Source organism: Adiantum capillus-veneris, chromosome 6 (assembly GCF_014529385.1).
Source record: "Adiantum capillus-veneris isolate H3 chromosome 6, ASM1452938v2, whole genome shotgun sequence".
Lineage (NCBI taxonomy): Eukaryota > Viridiplantae > Streptophyta > Polypodiopsida > Polypodiales > Pteridaceae > Adiantum > Adiantum capillus-veneris.
Genome location: NC_140936.1, coordinates 18,102,214 through 18,125,593, shown reverse-complemented (window position 1 = coordinate 18,125,593; position 23,380 = coordinate 18,102,214). Strand labels below are relative to the sequence as shown.

The window sequence follows — 23,380 nt, the reverse complement described above, 5'->3', positions numbered from 1 at the left end:
GCTTGAAAAAATAATAAGCAAGAGTATTCTGCAATCAGCATGGAATAATTATTTAATAAAAAAAATTTTGGGACAAGAATTTTTATTAAAGGACTCTTTTTTGTCATTCTCCAATCTTCCATCAAGGAAGGTTGAATTTAATTCAAAAAAGAGGAAATTTCTACAATTTACATTTCCAAAATTTATAAATATTTTCTACCTACAGCTTTACACCATCTTAATTTTCCAATTAAAAACCCGAGTAATTTGAAATGAAAAATTTTCAGAAGCTGGAACTATTTTTGAATATCACTCCATTAAAATTACACACATGGCTCAAAGCCAGAGAAAGACAATTATTATACATCGCAGAATGCCATCTTTAAAATTCCTCGCAAGGTCCCTAAGTAATACACTCATCATTGCCACGATACAACTAAAATCTTCAGATCTTGCGCATAACAGATTTGTTTTTACCTCCAAGAAAAATTCAGATCTTTTTTAACCTATAAGCTCAGAGAAAATAACCACAATGGACATGAATCCATAATAGGTATGTATTCATCATCATAGCTTATCCTGAATTCCAAATCACATCCGAATCTAGAGATTGCTCAGCCTTCTCTTTTCATCTGAAACATCTAAAGATGCCCAAGAAATTAACGAGACATCATTGCAAATACCCCGTCGCAGAAAAAAAGACAAGCATACCACAAAGATTTACTTGTTTAATTGACCTGGCAAAGCAAAACGAAATCCTATATAGCAAGATAAAACTTGACAACAAGCTTAAATCTAGACAGAATATGCAACAAAGCAAGCATTTTGTTGCTCATTCTCAGCCATGTGATACACTAGCATGAAATCTGCAATCTGGATGAAGCAAAGCTCATGGATGATTTTACAAAACTACTGCCATATATACTTTTGACTAATATTGAGCAACCACCACCGGATCCCACCTGAGCCCTGCACATACCCGAAGCGAATGCTTGTCTGCAATCTCCAAAGCAGCCTGCAAACATCAATGACATGAGTGGTAATTAGCTTGCTGCTTGTCAAATAAAATGCTGATGACATTTCAGACACTAGCATGAATTTTGGACAACAAGCTTAAATCTATACAGAATATGCAGCAAAGTAGGCATTTTGCTGCTCCTTCTCATCCATGTGATACACTAGCATGAAATCTACAATCTGGATGAATCAAAGCTCACGGCTTATTCTACAAACTACTGCCATAGATACTCTTGACTAATACCGAGCAACCACCATCGGATCCCACCTGAGCCCGGCACGTACCCGAAGCGAATGCCTGTTTGCAATCTTCGAACCAGCCTGCAAACATCAATGACATGAGTGCTAATTAGCTTGCTGCTTGTCAAATAAAATGCAGATGACATTTCGGACGACAAGAAAGAACACAGAAGCATGACAAATATAGAACTCGCAAGCATGCAAAATAACAAAGCTGCAGGATGTAAAACCCTAAGATAAAGCCTTAAGAGCCTCACTGTGACGCCGGCACAGATAATGACAACCTTTACCCTCACTGCGACGTTGTTGCAGATACGAAAGGATTTACCCTCGCTGCGACGCCGATGCAAATGACGACATCAATAGAAACCAACGACAGAGCAGGGGCGTAGGAGGATGCAAAACATGGCAACCGGTGCGCCACCTGCAATTCCGTCATAAGGGTAGCAAAGCAGGTTCAAATGCACACCCGAAACCTCAGGAAAGAAAATAAATCATACCCTAAGGAGCCTCATCGGCAGAAACCACATCCGCCAGCAAGTTCCCCAATTCAGGGCGGTGCTACGCAGGGGCGGAAATATCCTGTCACAAACAAACCAAGTCAATAGCAGTGTGAAGTAGCAAAAAATCCAGCAAATCAGCTAACGCTTGCTAAAGCTTTACAGTCAAAAATGAATTACCTTACGGGCCTGTGCAGCTGAGTGCCACCCTTTAGAACTACTTCTGCTGATGGGTTGACTCGAAGTAGGTGGAATATGCAGTGCGGCAGCTGCAAGAGACGGCCGAGCAAGGGAAGCAGAAGGCACGAGTAGAGATGATAACCTCCATGTGGTGTAGCCCTGCCTTGGCCGACTCGTGCACAGGCAGATTCTTGGGAGCCAATAACTTGCATTTGGTAAAGAAGACTAATGATGAGACTTACAACCCTAGACGTCTTATCACTCCCTCCGCTTTCGTAAAGTGGCTACATTTCTAACCACTTTAATGATGCCACATAGTGGTTCTTGATATAAACCCACAAAATATACAAAATAAATAAAAAAATATTTTAGTCAGTAAAAAGACAATGTATCGCTGTAGCCTTTGCCCTTTGGGCAGGCCAAAAAAGCCAAGCCTCCTAAGGATAAAAAGTTTGAGTCGAACTTTTTTATTAAAAAAATAGCCAAAGCCTCAGGATCCGCAGATCCTTTAGGAGACTTTGGCTATTTTTAAAAAACTTTTTTTCAACTCAACATTTTCATCCTTAAAGAGGCTTGGCTATTTTTTAACTTTTTTTTTCAACTCAATCCTTTAGGAGGCTTGGCTATTTTCTTTTCAATTCAAACCTTTTGCAGTGAATAGAAAGTGAGGTGTGAATGAAAATATTGATGAGGGCTAGTGCAAGGTGAGAATTGCGAAGCTGCTCGTTGCTCTACAACTAGCGAGGCCCCAAGAAGGGGGGGGGGGGGGGGGGGGAGCACAGGGGCCATTGTGGGACACACTAGCCCAGGGTTTAGAGATGGACGCGTTCTATGTACAAAGACATTTTACCCCTTCAACTCTATTTTACGTTTAACCTATGGTAGCCTTAGTATATAAGATACCTAGGTCATTTTGTAAAGAGAACTTTTATCATAATCAAGTTTTAAGCTTCCGTGAGAGAGAGGAAGAGAGAGAGCGTGAGCTTCATCCAGTGCTACTCCTCGATCGCTCATCACATTGGAGATCCGATTGCACCATCGTGTTTAGCTTGGCAAGAGCTACGCAACAACGCCAAGCATTCCTCGCGGAATGGTCGTGCATCTACGAGCTATTTGCAATTGTAAGTATATCCAATGATGTCTATTTTTTCTTGCACTTAAGTAGTCATTAGAATCGTGGCGACATAAGCTATGCATAGGCAATCATAGACTTCAATTTTGGACACTCCAAAAATTTGGCTCTATCTTTATACGCATTTTTTTGTAGATGAGTTTAGAGCTATAGTTTTGAGTGTAGAGGCTTTGGGATAGGTGTATACTAGTGAGGGGATGGTGTTCCTTAAGTTTCGTACGATTCTGGTATGGTTTGGTGAGTTTCCTTTTGTTTGTGTGTATGCAGGTTGAGGAGTGTAGTTGAGAGCAGTGAGATTCTAAGTTATGGTTTAGTTATCCTTCCAAAGGTTGTATGCGTGGGATGGTCTCAACCTGACAAGCTAAAGAGTTTTCCTTTGTGCACCTATCGTGTCATCTGTGTCCTCGATTGATCTAGGTTGTGTTGCATGCACTTTATGGGTGGTGTGATTCACTCTCGCAACATTGGCACCATTGCCGGGGACACAAGGACTTGAGTAGGTAATCCTACCAACACTCATATGATGCAAGTCTTACCATACACCGAGCGACATTTTTTGAGTGAACCAAAAATTCGAGAAAATATTTGTACGGCATGGGCCCATATTGTCCTATGTGGTACGATGTAGGCACTTGCTTCCATGTGGCTCATGCACGCCCTCCCACATCGCATACTCAGTCAAGACACAATCATGAGGTTCAAGAGGGGGTGTCTTTTCACAAAAAAAGCAAGTGGGAATCTCAATTGATTCTCTCGAATAAAACTAGAAAAAGACTTTTTGCACACCTCACTTTTTTTTTCCAAACTCACATTATGTGAGTGATTTTATAAATGATAAACAAAAAAATAAATACAACTCCATGCCCATACCGATCCATGGAGCACCATACAGTGTAGATCGTACATAGAACACGTCCATCTCTAAACCTTGGGCTAGTGTGTGTCACAATGGCCCTTGTGCCCCCTGGCCCCCCCACCCACCCTTGGGGTCTCACTAGTTGTAGAGCAGCGAGCAGCTTCGCAATTCTCACCTTGCAAAACCCCTCATCTCAATAATATTTTCATTCACACCTCACTTTCTATTCACTACAAAAAGTTTGAGTTGAAAAGAAAATAGCCAAGCCTCCTAAAGTCCTAAAGGATGAAAACTTTGAGTTGAAAAAAAATAGCCAAGCCTCTGTAAGGATGAAAAGTTTGAGTTGAAAAAAAGTTTTTAAAAAGTAGCCAAAGTCTCCTAAAGGATCTGCGTTGCTTTGGCTTATTTTTTAATAAAAAATTTTAACTCAAACTTTTTGGCATGCCCAAAGGGCAAAGGCTATAGAGATCACTTCTCTTTTCCCTGGCTAAAATATTTGTTATTTATTTTATGTTCATTTTGTGATTTTTTATCAAGCACCACTTTGTTGCATGATTAAAGTGCCTGGGAATGTGGCCACTATGCGGGTATCTAGGTGGTTGGTAGAAGTAGAGATTGGATTGCCCACCTGTAGCAGTTTTATTGGTTTGTGATGATTTTTGGAGGGATGGGTCTAGGTTTTCGAAGAGCTGAGCTCAAGTGTCATTTCTTTCTCGTTTGTAGCCACAGGGGCAGAGTGATGGCGAGAGCTTGCAAGGTTGCTTCGGCGCAGATCCTTGTGCAGACCCCTTTAGGGCGGTGAAGATCAGAGTGTGACGCGTTCAAGGCCGAGCCTTTGCTCCACAAGGTGCAGCGCAATTACCCCCCCCCCCCCCCCTCTTCTCTCTCTCTCTCTCTCTCTCTCTCTCTCTTTGTGCGCTTTGACACGGGTCTTTCCATATCTCATGGGCCGCCCATCTGCAGTCTCCATGGAACCTCAGCTCTCCGAGTTCTCATGCTAGCCCATGAGGAAAGTCGTTTGCAAACACTCAACTGTCGTGAGTTGATACTGCTCGCGAGTTTGACTGTTTGAGCGTGACCCCGAATGCGGTGCAGCAGCTGCATGTGGACTGAATACAATGCAAGAGAAAAATTTGGCATGGTTGATGCACAGATATATTGCAGAGGTAGCTGCATTTATTTTTTCTTAGAGGTGCTATATTTTTAGCTTGCCTTGCCTTTATCACTTGTATTTTCTGTATCTAGTTTTGCTTCGGATTGCAGAGCAGTTGAAGCCATCAAGGTGGATTTGTTGGGACGCAGCCGTAAGCAGTTGGGACTCAATGTAAGCATTAGCACTTGGAGATTAGTTAAACTAATCATTGGCATCAGATAACTTCGAGGTTTAGATAATGTCGAGGTTTCGGGTATGACTCGGGCTGTATAGCTTTGGCTATGCTTCATGTCGTTTTCTATGTTTATTTGTTTGTGTGGATTGGAATTGATAAGGGGTCCGATAGTCTGATTGTGACACAAGGAGAAGTTTGTCTGCTTTTTAGTGTTGAAACTGTTTAGACGACTTTCGGTTCAGTGTTTTTTCATGTTATCTATGATAATAATTGTCTATTTTGACTTTGCAGATCCACTGATGAAACCTTCTCTGAATACCTACACACATATCTCCATCTTAGGCCCTCATCTTGGCTATTTCTGCAGATCTTACCTTGTTTAATTCTGGTTTGTGGCTGTTGAAGAAGCTGAAGACTTCTCTTTGTATTCACCAGTTGACATTCACAGATGGAGCTAGTATCTAGGATTGTTTTCTCTTTAAGTGGAGTGAGCGAAAGACTTTTGAGTATTTTTAGAATGTTTTGCTACTTACCTGCTCAGGTTCGATGAAATCTTGGAGAATAATACTTTTCTTTTTAGACTCCCGTGATAGCATCCTTGATGCTTAAGATTGGTTATGTTTTTTATATTATTCACTCTTTCCTTGGTAATGTGAGAAGTAGCACCCTTGTTTCCATCTCCTGTTGTCTTGTGTTTATGGTTAGTGTTTTGTATATAGTATGTGTCAAGTTCTTGTTGTCCTTGAGTATTCTGTTATGTCTCGACAAGCAAAGCAATAGAGTCTTTTATTTATGACTTGCTCTTAGTTTATCAGGGATTTCGGGGATTTGTTGTGATGTACTCACTTGCTATTCATCTCTAGATGAACATAGATAAAATAAAAACTGACTGAGCATTAAAATGAATGGTATACTCTTCTACTGGTTAAGCTGTGATGATGATCATATACCCAACTATGGATTCATGTCCGTTATGTTGTTGGGTGTTTGTTCTGAGCTTATAGGAGAGGAAAGACAATTGTCAAGGCGGAATTTAGTTGCACTTATGGATAATTCTGTTTAATAATTTCTTTAAATTCTGTTTTGTTGCTAGTATGTTCCGTCTTAGCGTAAAATCCTTGTGCAAAATAGTCCTTTGGATGTCATCATTTTCTATTAAATACATATTAAAATTAAGAAAATATTTTTGTACACAAGCTTAACTTGAATAATATAAAGTAAGAAGATTTATATAATTTTTGAGAAATGTGCACTATTCTTATAAAAAAGATTAGGATTTTTATTTGCACTAGGTTGTTTCTATGAAGTGAAGACGTTTCAATATTTGAAATGATAAATTTAATTTCATATTTTTTGAAACTTTTGATAATATTAAAATCTTTTGAAAAAAACATGTTGCTCATGATAAATGTACCATCCCAGTAAATATTTTTTAACAATATATTATGCCATTTTAATCCAATTTATTGTGAGATGTTCAACTCACTCTTTTAATAAAAGATAAATAAAACCCGCATTGCTGCCAACCCAGGTTGTAAAGACACCCTCCAAAAACGTGCATTTTAGTTTAGCAACCTGAAATGATATTTTCTCACTTATGAGAAGATATTTCATCATCTTCTTACTGCAATCTCTCTGCCTTGGTTATTATGTTGCACGTGAGGCATTGGCTCTCATCATACAAACATACGACTCTACATTTGCTTTCCACTACTTCTCTCACAGCTCCTATATAAACAACTATCTCTAGCCCCTCTAGTGGCAGCTCCGACAAGGTGATGGTTATCTTCCTATGTTTTTTATGTACTGCTAGTTGTCTTGGACTCCTTCGACTCAGTGTGAGAGGGTCGATGGTGGTGGAATCCGATGCAGTCTAGCTCGTCTTTATGAGTCTTTCTATATTAGGTTTTTATGCTTCCTTGTACATAAAAAGCCTAGTCTATGGACTTGTGTATGGTTGTGGATTTTTTATGATGGTGGTAGATGCCCTCGCTCGTTGTGAGGAGGGATTTCTGTAATTCTTTTTGGATTTAATGTATCACTCACTGTTAGTGAGTTTTGCCAAGAAACAAAAAGAAAATAGAGTCTTCTTTTACCGTGTGTGTGTGTGTGTGTGTGTGTGTGTGTGTTTGTGCGCGCGTGCACGCGTGCTAAATGTAAAAGTGAATACACTTTTCTTTTTTAAAGCTCTTCTGTTAATCCCCTCAAAGAATCTACATCGGCACATGGATATTTTTTTAACTATACAATGAGAGAGAGAGTGGAAAACATCCATTAAGCTTATTTTTTTTCACTTTACAAAATTGAAGGTGGACTATAAGCAAGAAGTTAGTGTTGCATCCACTAGTGCATGCTTGTCTCCTCATGTATCTTGAAAGGGAAAATCTTAATAAAATCCTTAAAGCTTGCAAGGTTCCACTCATTAACTCGCTCGATTTTATCATCGCTCAAAAAAGTTTTCTCGGAGTCTGGGATTCATGTACCAAATATGGTATTGTATAACCATACCTGGTACTCATGTTGGGTAACCAAAATGATTTATTTCTACCTTCTTTGGTACAATATAGAACCAATACAAACAAGAATACATAACCAAGTGGGTTCTTCCATATTTGGTATTATCTTTAGGCTTTTGGTACTATGTACAACCATTGGCATACAAGAGAGTAGTTCAAAGATGCTTGGATAATATCCATGCAACCTTTGATACTATAACAGACTATTTTCATATTTGATACTGTCTTTAAGCTTTTGGTACTATGTACAACCATTGGCATGAAAGAGAGTACCAAATTGGATAGTTTTTGTACTGTCTTTAGGCTTTTGGTACTTTGTACAACCATTGGCATGTAGGATAGTACCAAATTTGGTAGTTCAAAGATTCTTGGTAATATTCATACTCCCTTTGGTACTATAGCATACTATTTTTATATTTGGTATTGTCTTTATGATTTTGGTACTATGTGCAACCATTGGCATGCAAGAGAGTACCCATATTCGATGGCTTTTGGTACTATCTACAACCATCGGTATGCAGAAGAGTACAAAATTTTGTGGTTTACATAGTCCAGTGCCATATTAAAAAAAAATTGTACTATCTGTCTGCTTTTGACTCATAGTAGAACTCCATGCAAAAGAGTACCGATATGGGTACTTTGCAAGAATTTTTGGTACTAATCAGGGATTAGGTTTGGTATTGCACAAAGTGTAAAGACCTGGGTGGGACTGGCTTGGAATGAACCTCCCAACCTCCCATTAAATAGCCCCTTGGGCCTCATTCCCTATCCACACTTGCAGCCGGCCCCTTGGGCCTGGTCCTTGACCATGGGTCCTTGCCCTTGGCATGACATCACTCCCCCGTTGGAGAAGAGATTTCGTCGTAACAAACAAGACTGATGATACAATAATGCTTTCCACAGTGGCATCTTGCAGGGATCTAACCAGAACACGGTTTAGTAGGAAGTTCAATGAAACAAGAGTAATATCTTGATTTTCCATATTGTTGTCCTGTTGCAACCGTCTTGGTGTAACCATCGTATAGATAATATAGCGTGTAAACTCCATTTAGAATTACTTGAGTAGCTAAATAGGTTATCACAACTAAAATGTACCCAAATAGCACCTCTTTCACTTTCCTTAAAGGTAACTTGCTGCCATAACTTATCAGCCAAGTTTAAATCCTTGACTTGTTCACAAATTTCATCAGTAAACAACCCCACCATAACTAGTGTTCAAGGTTGAGAACCAGACTTAAACATGAAGGGACTAAACTTAGTCGCAAACATGCTTTATTGTAGTGTAAGCAACACCAACTAGAGTGATACATTCTTGCTAATTGGATTGCATAGTGCTAACGTACGCTCTTTGCATATCCTTCAGCACAAGAGTACACTTGTAACTTGTAATTTTCCTATCCTCTTTGGATTGTGACAATATTGAGATCTCATAGGGATACTACGCATAGAGTGAAAAATGCTTCATAGCACTAATGTGATTGTTAGAAGCTGGACACACCCCATGGCAACTAACTACTCGGAATATTGTTATTTTTGTAATTATTCATTCATTAAGGAAAACTTGATTTTTCACCTTGTAAATATTGGGACTTACAGAATTTTCTAGATTGTATCCCAATTTTGATAGTTAGATTGAGTAGATGGTTGATTTTGGAACTTTAGGGTTTGAGAATTTTAAGGTATTATACCACTTTTTGACCTTAATGGAAAAACCTTTTGTCATTTTTAAAACAAGTTTTGAAGTCTGTGAGTGAGCGTACTGTGTACGAGAGAGAGTGTGAGCTTCATCTTGACGCTACGTGTGCATCAATGGTCGGAATCGAGTGCGGAGAAGTGCAACGTGTTGCTCCCGACGAGAGCTACATGCCGATACCTACATTGCGTGCGTACCATCCGGTTTTGCGAGCTCCTTCTACGAGCTTCATCTGGTGTTTGGGTGAGCATACATTGTCTGATTTTGCATTGCAGCATATCCACGCATTCACATTGAGTAGAACTACACATTAGACACTTTAGATTTTGGAAACGAAGACCTACAAATTTCGGCCAGACATCCTACCTGATTTTGCACCGGGTGTTTTGGGTTGGGGTTTTGGTTCATAGACCTAAGGGAGAGCAAACTATTGGTATTATTAGGGTCTCCTTCAAGTTCTATGGTGTTTCGAGATTTTTTGATGGGTGTTCGGCTCTAGAAAGCGTTGTAGGAAGTTTCCTCTTATGCACTCTTGAAGGCTGTGACTTAGACAATTGGTAAAGACCTCTGTAGGAATTAGTTAGGAGTCGGTCGAGTGTAGGTTGACACCTTATGCTTGCTTCCACGCGCCTGTGGGTCAAGCTTCGTCCTTAGTTGACATTATATGTTAGGTGAGTTCTCGCTGTGATGACGTCCGTCGCGGCGTATCCGTCCAACATTGGCGCCGCTGTCGGGGACGAAAACCTTAGGTAGGTGACCGAGACTAATCCTTGAGGATTGGGATTTTTGTCTTGCCAAGAGTCTCGTTTTACATTTAGATAGGATCAGAGGGTGGAGGACTCTCTAGGTCTTAGAGGGAGTCTAGGAAGCGTGTGTTTGGCCTAGATCCTTCGACTTAGGTAGACCAAGATAGTTTTAGGTAGTAGTCGAGTTCTTGAGTAGGAGTTGGAGTGGTAGAAGCGGTGAGAGGAGAGCTTGAGAGTCCTGAGAGGCCACAAAGCAACCAAAACACCATTATCACCATTTCACATGATGAGTAGGAGTAGAGTAAGTAGGACATCATGATTCAGGATCTAGAGTATTTCATGCATGTATACTTGCTTGGTAAAGTTATCACAAGTTTGTAAAAGACGCAAAAGTGTGTTTGAAAGCCTACGAGAAATCCAAAAGTTATGGTGAGTGTTTCTGATAGAGCTACAGAGCATCAAGAGCATTTCTATCAGGAAAAAAATTAATTTTAAGCCAGGAGACATCCTACGCGTAGGATGTCTACACGCTAATCTGGTGGAAATTTTGGGATTTTGAGTTGACCAGTGTGTTTAGAAGGTGGGGTTTACCCTAATTTCAACTGGAAAGTGGAAATTTGACCATATCTTGACACGATAAGGCCTGATAGACTGAAATTGCCAGACATCCTACCCAAATTGTGCCAAAGCATTATTTTGAGAACAAAACCATAAGATGGCTGCATGAGCATGTCTTGCATGATATATTGAGTGACTAGGAGGGGTTTCACCTCATTTGGGTGAGAAAATTGGGTTCAAAGCGGACTTTAACACTTTTGATTGAAAAAGCAAGAACAGCTAAAATTGGGGACTTTTGAAATCCAAACCAAAATCTAAGCATACCACTGGGTTACTGACAAAGGGGAAGCTGTGGGACAAGTCTGGGGTCAAACAGGCCAAAAAGACATCCTACGCGTAGAATGTCTTCTGTGTGATTTTGGACTCCAAACCAAATTTTGAGTATACCAAAGTGATCAGCAACTCAAGGGGAGCTTGTGCTTTGAGTTTGAAGCCATTCTGATGAAAAAGACATCCTACGCGTAGGATGTCTAAAGCAAGAAATTGAAGCCAGACATTGATTGTGGGCATAGCAAGGTGTTGTATAGCCTAAGGCATGCCTCCTAGTCAACTTTGGTTCAAATTGGAGTTGATTAGACTGATCAAGATCAGCAACATGCGGTCGGAACAGATTTCTGACTCATTGACCAGCTAATAGGTGTCCAAATCAAAAAGTAAAAACAGTTGTGGGCTCAGCACATCAAGGGGAAACCATAGTGCAAAACTCCAGGCAAAACTAAGCAGGAGACATCCTACGCGTATGATGTCTATTGGGGCTTACAAGAGAGAAAATTTGACTAGGTTTAGACAGTGAGATTCCATTCGGCTTAAGGGTTCCAGAACTTCTTTCAGAAGTGAATTTGGACCTTGTTTGTCCATTTGACGGAGCAAAGACAGAATTCATATTTTTTCACGTAAATTGACCAACATCCGAGGGAAGTACAATTTTAGATTAGCAGACCTAATCCATAACATCAGCAGTGTATAAAATACAGTAGTAGTTGAGATTAACTCTCCAGTTATACCAATCATTACTAAGATAACCTCTAGCCAATAAATGCTTTGATTCGATTGCCGAAATTAAACACTTGTGTACAGGTATAGTCAGCAACAAAGCAAGAAGTTGTGCGGAGACTAATCTTTAGCTAGGTGAGTGGTTGGATTTGTGATAAATTGCATTGATAAGTTTGATGAATTTAAGATTGGGAAGATACATTGTTAGAGACCAGAAGGTGGCAGGTGACGAAGGTAGCTTAGTGTCCACCGAAGAGAGTGTAACTCAGGCAAGGCTAGATCCACTAGCACCAATTATTGAGGAAGGTAGTCATACTGACACTTCGTCAGACAAATCTTTCTTCATGATGGGTAGTCAACAGCGAGGAGGTTTCACCTATGATGAACCGATGCCAGGAGGAAGCACCTCCCTGAATCCTTTGAATGATTCCAAACTCACTGTGATCTTCTTAGAGGGAACAAACTCGAGGGGAGCCCTAGTCTATTCTGACTATCAAGGATGCAAGTGCATTTGTATCGAAGAGAGGCCGGCTCAGAGATTGGAGATAATCCAAGTCTATGATGATGGAGATAGATTCCGAGACGAAAAGGGGAACCACTATCTGATAGTTAGTAACCCTGAAGATTACAACAGATATGGAGATAATGTGGCGAAAGGGAAAATGGTTTCAGAAGCTCAAGAACCGCCACCAAACATTGATCGGCGTGGAGATATTTTTATGTATGATAAGAAAACAACAAGGGTTCCAACTTATAACAAGAACGTAGAAATCTACAATATGCCCCTGAAGAAGGGCCAAGAGCAACCTACACTCCAAGTAAGTCGACAAATCCCTTTTCTGATGAGTATGACGCTACCTCACATTCCACCTGACCGCAAGCATTCAACAACCAAAACCAACCATCATTGCAGGCATGGATTCGACAGAGTGTTACGATGGAGCAAGACCAAAATCGACATGGTTATTAGGCTACACGAGGGCTAAGATATTTGCAAGAACCACCACTCTATTCACAGTATCAAGGAGAGAGTAAGCCAAAGACTCAAGGGTCAACAGAGCTTGGAGGACCACCCATAGAACGAGTTCGAAGAGATGAACGACCTCCAGCGAGAACCGTTAGAAATTATGGCTTAGGAGCACCACTGGGAGAGGAACCAGCCTATTACAAAAAACCTGAGGAGGTATATCGTTTAGGACGTGGAGATCCAATGATGAGGTTTGTAGACCATTGTAATGGCTATTGCCCGCATAGGAGAAATAGGCATTACGGGAATGATTACCCGCAACTACATTATGTGAACATCAACACATAGAATGACGATAGAAGAAAGTACAAAGTACACAGGCACAGAACACCTCTTGCTTCATTCATGTGTAATCCAGACACAGAGTTACAACGGTAGATGCCATGAATATCATAGAGATTGGTTAGTTACATCAAAAGACAGGTATGCCCCTCCATATACAACCGCTGCTCCAGCGCAGATCGGGAACGGTGCACACACTCATGTCCCATGATATCCTATGAAGAACGGTTTCCAAGGCCGCTGCATACCGCATGACTCATGATCTGCAGTGTCCAGACCTCCACAGGACCGCATGTGCGGCTAATGCCGTAATACCTGGCACGCACTGTGGATTGCGCGAACCCACACTCAGCCCCTCCGGTTGGAAGGTTCCGGTTGTTGCTCTTCAACCTGTTCTGGTGAAGAGGAAATGTCAATGTAGCCAAAGCCTCTAAAATATGAAGTGTGTGCTCGATAGACGTCATCCAAAAGATGTGGATCTATCTCAATATGTTCCGGCCAAGGAGCCCAAGGAATAAACTCTGTTGGTAAATAAATAGATTGCAGCGCCTGTGGAAAAGGAGCAAGAGGCGTATGTAAAGGATAATAGCGAGAAAGGTATCTATTAAGAGCATACCAAAATGGAGGGCAAGGGGGTAGACTAAGAGAGAAAGAATGAGCCAAGGTCTCCACCCAAAAACAGACCCTGCACCACTCCTTATGAAATTGACGAATCATTTTCTGCAAACGAGATACATGAGCCTGGGCTTCAGCACAATCCTCTGTAGCTTGCGCCCAATTAGCAACATCAAAACCTTCGGGAACAACACTCTTACCTCTGTTAGTGTTGGATGACTCAGGTTGCCGCACCACAACCTGCTGAGTGGGTGGCTGTGCTCTCACCTCAGCAGATAAGCGTGTGCTCCAGCTTTGTAGGTGATTGTCCAAAAAGACACTGAGATCCTATTGCATCTCCACTGCCAACGTATCCAAATCATTCATAGTGATCATTACATCACCAGGGTGTGAGGCTAAGTATGAGGCAAGGCTATGCTGCGTTCTCAATTGAAGGAGTTCCTCTTGAATAGAAGCCACAAACACAGCATTAGCCCCCCAAAGTATTTGTATTTCTGTATCCTGCTAGCAAGTTGATGCAAACAGATCTTCATTCTGATTGGTCAACTCGGCAATGCGAGTCTGCGAGGCCGCTACCTGTGCTTCCAGCTCATTAACTCTTCCCCTGTGGCGGAGGCTGGCCAGGCCACATGAATAGACTCTACAAGTCTGCTCAAAAAAGTGCCACACGCCTGTATTTGGTCAACAGGGTTTGCTGCCGTAGCCTCCCAGGGTAGCGCTGCGGGAAGAGTACCTCCCATCGAGACAACCGCATTGGTAGTTCCAGAAGTTTCTGGTTGCGAGGGAACGTCCGCAGCCGGAGAGCCCGTCCTCAACGGAGTAGCACTTGCCACTCTCTCCTGCATTCGGCGGCGCCAGCGTGCCACCGCAGAATCCTCCGGCACAGGAGATGCAGTTGCCGGAGGTGGTGTATAGAATTGTTGTTCCTCCCTGCCGCGCTTGCGGGTTGCTGATCCTCCACTTGCAGTGGCCATCTCTTGGGCTCCAGAGGATACCACTACCGTCGAAGGACCCGGAAAATCCCCAGTGCCAACATTCTGCTATTGTGTTTCCCCCCTAGCAGGAATTGCCAAACTTTGCGTTTGCGACAGAGGAGCAACAGTCCCTTGGACCACCAATCGATCATCTTCAAAGTGGAATAGAGGACGTAGGGCGAGAGGAAAAACTTCCCTTAAGGGAAAAATCAGTGTGAGCAGTTGGCCAACTTTTGTATTGGTTGGGGTATTGCACCCCAACTGTGCCATCACTCTTTGGCATTCCGCCAGCAGTCTGTCTCTGACAACTGCTGCCCAAGCCACTGGCCCAAAGTTGGCCGAATGCAAAAAATTTCTTGCTCTGGTCGAGATGGTATAGGTTTTGGCTTGTAGCCAAATCGCCTCGAGAAACCATCGATACGCATCCCTGGTTGCTACATCGGACAACCCTGAAAGCTTATATTCACCTTTTACTTTCAAGCCAAACTCCTGCTCAACATCTGTAGCAAGAATCACATGAGACGCGCGCACCACGCCATCGTTGGGCAAACAGCAACACTTGGAGATCCTTTCTACTGTCAACTGAATTTGTTGATTATTCAGCACCAGAATATCTCCAGCAGCCAGTTGCTCAATCAAACCTGCTGACTGCGGATGAACAGGTATCCCTTGCCAGTCCAAGTTGGCGAACACTCATAGCTGCAAGTCTTGCATCCAGGCGTCCACTCGTCGAAGTGCTAGCTTCTGTACGGGAGTGAAGGGGATACATTGCAGGAGAGAAGCCGTCATGGCGACGATGAGATGCAGGAGCAGAGAATATAGAGCTAAGGACGCGCGATACACAAAACAGGAGAAGCACAACAATAATCGTCTGCATGTAGTAACCCTCTCACAATAAGTTCCCAAAATAGGGCGATCCACGGTGTCGCAACCATCATAGCTCCTTTCCTGCTTTCCAAGATTGCATGCAAAAGAATCCCCAATCATGATTAGGGCGGCTTCCGGCTCTTGTACCACAGCAAAGGGGCACTGAATCGGGGTAAGTGAAACATAATGGCGTAGTTTGAAACCATTGATCGGCACAGAAATAACCTCTCCCCGCAAATCCGCCAAATAAAAAGAGATGGGCCCGCATGCTTGAAAAATCCAGAATGGTCCTGACCACCGTAATTTAAGCTTCCCCGCCATCTTTTCGAGCCGGGAATTAAAGACAAGGATCAGCTGTCCCCGAACAAATTGCCGTGCTTTTGGGCGATCCATCCATTTTTTTCGCCTAGACTACAGATCCTACAGCACCGTAAAGCTATGCAATCGCTCTTCGTCTAGTTCCTGCAAAACATCCAATCGATAAATCACAGAATCTTCCGGAAGAAGCCGATCGGCAATCACCGATCGGCAATCAACATCCGTAGACTCGGAATCACATGCTCGACCGGGGTGATTGCCTCCATGCCAAATGTCAACTTAAAAGGAGTCAATCCTGTTGCCACTTTATAAGATGTCCGGTAGGCCCATAAGGCGGAAGGAAGTTTCACATCCCAATCTGTTCGATGCATATTCACTAACTTTGTTAAAATCCGAATCAATTGCTTATTAGTTGATTCTGCTTGCCCATTTGCCTGAGGATAATATAGAGAAGATTTCCTATGCAATACAAAATAAAATTGGAGCATTCTCTCCATCACCTTATTCAAAAAATGACTTCCCCTGTCACTAACCAGCTCAATAGGGCAGCCATATTTAGAAACGATATCCTTATATAAGCATCCAGCCACAGAAACTGCAGTATTATCTCTCAAAGGTCATGCCTCCACCCATTTGGTAGCATAATCCGTGGCTGTCAAAATATACTTATTACTCGTGTGAGCTGCAACTGGTTTAAAAGGTCCAACAAAATCCAAACCCCACTTTTGAAAAGGCTCCAAGGGCAAAATTGGCTGAAAAGGCATTCTGGACCGTTTGGTAGGTTGCCCCAACCGCTGACACACATCTCACTGTTGTACATAATTTCTCGCATCCTGAAATAATGTGGGCCACCATAATCCTAATTGGAGAACTTTTCGAGCTGTGATTAATGCTGCAAAGTGACCTCCCGCAATACTAGTATGGACTTCCTCCAATACTGCTTCCTGCTCCTGTGGTAGCACACATCTGAGTAATACATCCGTCATCGTACGATAATAAAGCTTCCCCATAATAATCTCAAAATTCCTGCTTCTAATAGCCATACGTTTCCTATGATGGCTAGACAAGAAGGAAGGCATTTTACCATTGTCGAGAAAATGAAACATCTCCTCATACCATGTCCATGGGATACTAGGGATGACCCTTGTCTGTTGCGGAACTGTTGTATCCTCTGCAACTACACCTGTTAGAAACAGAGACGCATCCGAAAAGTCATCAGCTACACCCGTCGGCGGCTCATTGGAATCTAACCTGGATAGGTAGTCAGCCACCACTGCATGTTGAGCCCCTGGCCGATGTATGACCTCAAAGTCAAATTCCTACAACAAAAGCACCCATCTGGCCAATCTTCCCGTCAAATTTTGTTGCCGTACCAGGTATAAAAGAGCCGAATGGTCCACATGGAAGAAAAAACGTCGGCCCAACAGATAGTGCCGGAATTTCTTTACTGAATAAATCATCCCTAAACACTCCCGTTCGGTTACTGAATAATTTCTTTCTACGAATGATAATCGTCTACGGGCATAATAGACAGGTCGGAACCATCCTTGACTTTGTTCCTGCATCAACACATTGTCGATAGCTCGAGCCGAAGCATCCACAAACACATGAAAATCCTGACCCCAATTCGGAGCAAGCATAATCGGAGCTTTGGATAGCTGAAGTTTTAATCTCCTAAAAGCCAAGTCACATTCATGTGTCCATTCAAAATCTATAGCATGCACTACCTGAGTAATTGGGATTGCCAAATGCATGACAAGCCGCAAATGCCTCCCATGGCAACGGGCTTGACCCAGGAAAATCTGACACTGTTTCTGGTTCCGCGGTGGAGGCGCTTCCATAATTGCGGCAATTTTATCCGGATCCACGGAAAAACCATCTTCAAAAATTATATGCCCCAATAGCCTGCCACTACGAATAGAAAATGCACACTTTAAAGGATTCAAACTGAATTTTACCTCTTTGCATTTCATAAAGCATAACCGTAATTGCTTCAAATGCTCCAATTGCGCTCCAAAAACACTGAGATCATCCAGAAAAATTCTCATAAAATCCGTCAAATAAGGACCAAAAATTTGGAACACATCCCTTTGAAAAGTTGAAGGCGCATTCCGCAATCCGAACCACATCACTGTGCAGGCAAACACACCCCATGCAATAATGAAAGTTGTTTTTGGCTGATCCCGCAATGCCATTTGGATTTGGTTATATCCACTAAACCCATCCAGAAAAGTATACATCTCATGTCCTGCTACATCATCCAAAATGGAATCCAAGAATGGAAGAGGAAAAGGATCTGGAACAGTAGCCGCATTCAACTTCCGGTAATCCACACAAATTTGGATTTGCTTGTTTTTCTTTGGTACAACCACAATTGGGGTAATAAAACCCCCTATTGATAATCCACTCCGGATTATCAATAGGGGTAATAAAACCCACTTCCAAAAGACGATCAATTTCCATCTTAACTTGCTTTGCCACATTCGGATTCATCCTATATGAGTGCTGCTTCACTGGAACCGCATCCGGTTTCAGATTTATCGTATGCTGATAAAACTTAGGATCCAATCCCTGCATATCCGCATATTCCCATGCGAAAACATCCTTAAATTCTGTCAGTAACTTGATCAAATCATCTCTAAAACTTGCCTCAAGCTGCTTATTAATGTATATGGGCTGCGACTCTGCTTGCTCCCCAAGAAAGACCTTCTCTAATTCATCTTCTTTAACCCTTGTAATTTTTTCCATCTGCGCCTCAAACACACGTTCTTGCTGAATAACGTCCTCCAATGATTTAGGACTTGGAAGCACCCGTTGTTGCTCCCCTATCCCTGCTAGAGTTCCTGAAACCCCCACCGAGTTCCCTTTCGGAACCAGAGAAATATCCGCAAGATATAAAGAGACCAAATCCGGATTAGCTTTCAGAAATTGCTCCTCTTCATCCTCTTCTAATCCTTCCACCATATTTATTGTTTCTGCTATCACCGGCCATGCTGCCTGAACTGGTTGTCTGCATGTTCCCAACATCACCCGCACTTTCCTTCTACCCTTCTTTACTGTAAGCATATTTGCTTTCCAATTATGCTTTACCCTCGCTTGTCGTAACTAGGGTCTCCCCAAGATAATGTGATAATCCTGATTATGATCCTCAATATTCAAGACTACTAAGGAAACAACAAAGGATAAGCCCGCCACATCCAAGACAATGCCCTGAAGTAAACCCACTGGTTGCACTTTTCTTTGATCTTCCATGCGGACTAGAAAGGGTGCAGGATCCCAATCACTGAAGCCAAAACGCTCACAAGCTGCTTGAGTAATAATGTTTACTCCCGCTCCTCCATCCAATAGTACCTTGTCAATGTATGCTCCATGGTATCTAAATGAAAGCTCCGGAATGTGGGTATCCGTGATCCTATTTGGCGGCAACGGGGCTGAATCATCCCCCTTGCTTTCAACTTTCCCGATGGCGACTTCCCTCAGCTCTGTGGACGTTTGTCGTAGCAATGCATTATGAAAATTTGGGACCAATTTCAGCAATGACCCCAGAGGTACTTGTATTGGAGACGTGAGAACCTCTTCCCAAACTGAATTCCAATCCTCCTCTTCTCTAATATCATCCCTATTTCTAGCTTTTCCTTCCTTTATTTCCAGACCCACAGTCGATGGTCCTGATAACTTCACTGGTGGTACGGATTGTGGCAACCAGAACACAGTCTTTTTCCGCACTTCTTCTTGAGCCGTCCAATCCGGAATCTTTACATTGGGTGTTGGAACCACATTTTTACCCGATCGCGTGATTAATGAAACCACTGGATCAGACTCCTCCAATCCTTCAATCTAAACCATAGCCACACTAGGTTGTTTCCCTGCAGCGCGTTCCTGCTTCTTCCGATCATATTCCATAGCTTCAGTACACTCGGATCGCTAGTGTCCATCCCCCAAACAGGAAAGGCATGTCTTGGGGCGATTAGGATCTCAGCCACCTCTTCTGTGACCTCGTCCTCCCCCTTGACCCCGTCCTCCTGCTTGACCTTGCAAAGGAGTCTCTGATGTATGAGCATGAGCCATCGCCGCAGCAGGCTCTTGTCCCTGCCCTATCTGTGGTTGTTGCCAGGTAGAAGAGTCTCCTCGACTCCGACAACCCCATCCATTGAAATAACATTCCACTGTATTATGAGTATTGGTCGTGCAAATTGCACACCACTTCTGATTCATTGCGCACTCCTGAGCAGCATGGCCTGGATTCCGACATTGGGTACACCATAGTTCCTTCAGACTTTTAGCCACCGCAACCGATTCCGACGATACGGATGAAACACCTTTCCGGTGACGCTGGGGATTTTTTCGAGGTGTCTCTTCCGATTCTTTCCCCGAATCGTTGTTGCCTGAGTCTGAGGAATCTGATACTGCGGATTCCGACTCTGACCTATCACTGCCACTGTCTTGCGACTTCCGATGAGATTTCTTTTGTCTTTTTTCTTTAATTTCTTTTGAGATTTTGTATCCTCTAAAGCTTCTCCTGCTACTACAGCCCTAGCAATTACATTATCCAGTGGAGTAGTTACCTTATCCACTGTTGCCATAGCCATTTTGAGATCCTTGTTGAGCCCCCACAAAAAATAATCATTCAGTACTTCGACTGCCGGCCTTTGTGCCTGAGGTACCCTCTGCAAAAGCATCTGAAATTTTGCAGCGTAATCCTCCACTGGCAATGACTTCTGCCGTAGCGTTCAAAGATTTTCCAAATGTTGAGGGACTGTCTTTTCCGTTCGAAACCTTCATAGAAACGCGCTAGATCTGTCGACATACGTCTGAAAATGATCATCAGGGTATTCAGACAACCATTTCGCAGCTTTCCCCGAGAGTGTAGATTCAAACACTGATTGTTGATGGAGAGGAATCACCACCCCAGGATGATTCAATCCATAAGCTTTATTGAATTGGCACAAATGTGCATCAGGGTCTTCTCTCAAAAGACCTCGAAACCGACTATACTTAATGTGAGGATGAGCCATCACCCCTTGCCCAACTGTACCTCCTCTCGGAAAAAGCTGACGAGCACTAGGAGATGGAGACAGTGGCGGAGACACCCCCGGACTGCTTACCGGAGATGGTGGTGGATCAACCTGTGTGGGTGAGGGTGAACGTACGACAGGAGGACATGACTGAGTACGTGGAGTATGCCTCTCTCACCGTAACCGCCTACCATGCACCGGGCTTGGTGATGGAGATACAGATTCCTCAATCTGTGGTGAAGAAAAAACAAATTCATCCGAACCGCCTATCCTTCGAGGTCTTCCTACAATGGAACCACAAGGTCACGCGGACCCTGTGACCTAGTGCGCATGCATATTCATTGCAGGTCATCCATCACGCATCGTGGTCGCCAGATGTAATGGCTATTGCCCGCACAGGAGCAATAGGCATTACGAAAATGATTACCCACAACTACATTATGTGAACATCAACACATAGAATGAAGATAGAAGAAAGTACACAGTACACAGGCACAAAACACCTCTTGCTTCATTCATGTGTAATCCGGACACAAAGTTACAAGAGTATATGCCATGAATATCATAGAGATTGGTTAGTTACATCAAAAGATAGGCATGTCCCTCCATATTATACAACCGCTACTCCAGCGTAGATCGGGAACGGTGCACACACTCCTGTCCCATGATATCCTGTGAAGAACGGTGTGCGCTCCTTGCCGCATTGTCGAAGCAAGGGACTTGCCGATACACCGTGTACGAGCCGCAGACGGCTCCAAGCACACTAGTTTAACTAGTAAGCTCAAAGAGGGCAATGGTGTGTCACTCACCGCCTTATGCTCCTGCCGTAGAGGATTCCTCCCCGCGAAGAAGAGGGAGACGCCGCTACGCCGCACTCAACCGCCTCGCCGCCATCGTGCCGCCGCAACGCTCGATCGCACACACACTCTCACTCTCTCTCTCTCTCTCTCTCTCTCTCTCTCTCTCTCTCTCTCACACACACACACACACACACACACACACACACGCACACACACAAGGAGATGGTGAAGGAGAAGGTAGAGATGGAGCAAGAGAAGCTTCTATTGCACAATGAGAGAATGACTCAATTTTAGGTTTAATTGGCTTTTATGTGAGCTCACCCCATTCACACTTGGGCGCCCATGCTTAGCCAACTAACCCTAGCATGTTCGTGTTAGAGTGCGCCTCTCATCGGCGATCACTCTACCTTTCCCTATTGGACCAACAAGCCCGGTGCCTGACTCTACTTAAATAAATAATACGGTTACAGTGTCCGTCGTAGGCGATAGGGTGTCCGTGAGCCACGAGGGTTAACATTGCCCCCCTTGCTGATGTAGATTCCGTCCTCGGAAGCTATTGAGTTGAAGCTTGGTATGTCCATGTTGTAGAGCATCTAGATTTGAATCTGCAAGGCAAAGTCACTGTTTTAGCAAGCGGAATTATATTGCCATAAATCATGAGGGGAATGTAAAGTACATGTGGAAATGAGTAAATGCAAGATTTATGAAATGTTAGACTGCCATTAAGGACAAATAAATTGCACTTTGAGTAAATTAATTAATCAAGAGTTTTGAGCTTATGGGTGAGTCTATCAATTAGTTAGCTATGACTAAGGTTAAAACAACTACTCTAGTACTAGCTAAGCTAAGAAGATTATCTAAATGCAAGATTCCCTAATTATGCTTTTCAGCTTTGATTAGCCAACTCGCTCTCACAACTGCAAACAAAAGCTTGAAATGTTAACTATAAGCTCAATGGAAGTCTTTTAATTTTTTATTTTTTTTTTAATACTTTTTTACTTTGGGTCACAATCATGTGACGTGTGTGCTTATTTTGTATGTCCGGGGTTTTTTGCTTCTCAAGGAAAAGCGCCCACACTGGGAACCTCTAGGGCTCTACTACCATAGACAATACATGTGAGTGAAGTACCAATTCAAGCCAGGATTTCTCTTCCAGCGTAAGATTTTTCATTTGTGGCACTTATGTTTTTTTTTGCTTCCATTTCCTTGGTATTCGCACTAGTGTTTTTTGTTGTTTGAGTGAGCAAGCCTTTCTCTACCTAAAACATTCCTAAGGTCTCAAATACTCGGATAATTTTATTAGCTAGGCCTAGTGGTCAAGTAAATGAGTTAACCTAAAGTCACGGTCTCCTAATCTCCAGGCTCATCCATAAGATTAAACTGGAGTTCAATCAACTTAAGCAAAGACAATTTTATACATCTATAATGGCAGATAACAATCATAACTATTGCACTCAAACAAAGAATGAAAAATCATTATTAGCAATTACACATATCCACCAACATGAATCATGGAAAGTAGTACCCCTGGAGGTATGGAGTGGCTCATTTCGTTGAAGCAGATGTCCTCAGCCATGTGGATGGAGATCCATATAAGTCCTACCTAACACATCCAAAAACAGGCACTATACCTCTAGGAGGCATGTCAGTGTGAAAAATTAAAACTCCTAATAAACAAACTCAA

The 23,380-nt window shown here is 42.7% G+C and overlaps 1 protein-coding gene across 4 annotated transcripts; it reads right to left on the bottom strand.

The window, feature by feature from the left end:
* Positions 1-721: 721 nt before the first annotated feature.
* On the bottom strand, positions 722-2,200 carry LOC147455205 (uncharacterized). Of its 4 annotated transcripts, XM_086514034.1 has the most exons (6): positions 1,917-2,198; positions 1,737-1,818; positions 1,565-1,660; positions 1,265-1,317; positions 942-994; positions 722-845 (listed from the first exon to the last, which is right to left on the bottom strand). In XM_086514034.1, exons 1-6 carry the CDS (start codon positions 2,126-2,128, stop codon positions 775-777), a joined length of 567 nt encoding a protein of 188 aa, XP_086370160.1. In that variant the 5' UTR covers positions 2,129-2,198; the 3' UTR covers positions 722-774. The 4 variants fall into 4 exon arrangements, with proteins under 4 accessions (XP_086370160.1, XP_086370156.1, XP_086370157.1 ...); XM_086514030.1 differs by having other exon boundaries at positions 787-994; positions 1,241-1,317; XM_086514031.1 differs by having other exon boundaries at positions 787-994; positions 1,282-1,317.
* Positions 2,201-23,380: the final 21,180 nt, after the last annotated feature.

Bases quoted from the DNA above. Each gene is read 5' to 3' on its own strand.
- LOC147455205 (XM_086514030.1), bottom strand. From the start codon at position 2,128: ATGCAAGTTATTGGCTCCCAAGAATCTGCCTGTGCACGAGTCGGCCAA. The intron at 1,819-1,916 runs GTAATTCATTTT...TGTTTGTGACAG, and splicing joins CAGCTGCACAGGCCCGTAAG to GATATTTCCGCCCCTGCGTA. The intron at 1,318-1,564 runs GTAAATCCTTTC...TGATGTTTGCAG, and splicing joins GCATCGGCGTCGCAGCGAGG to GCTGGTTCGAAGATTGCAAA.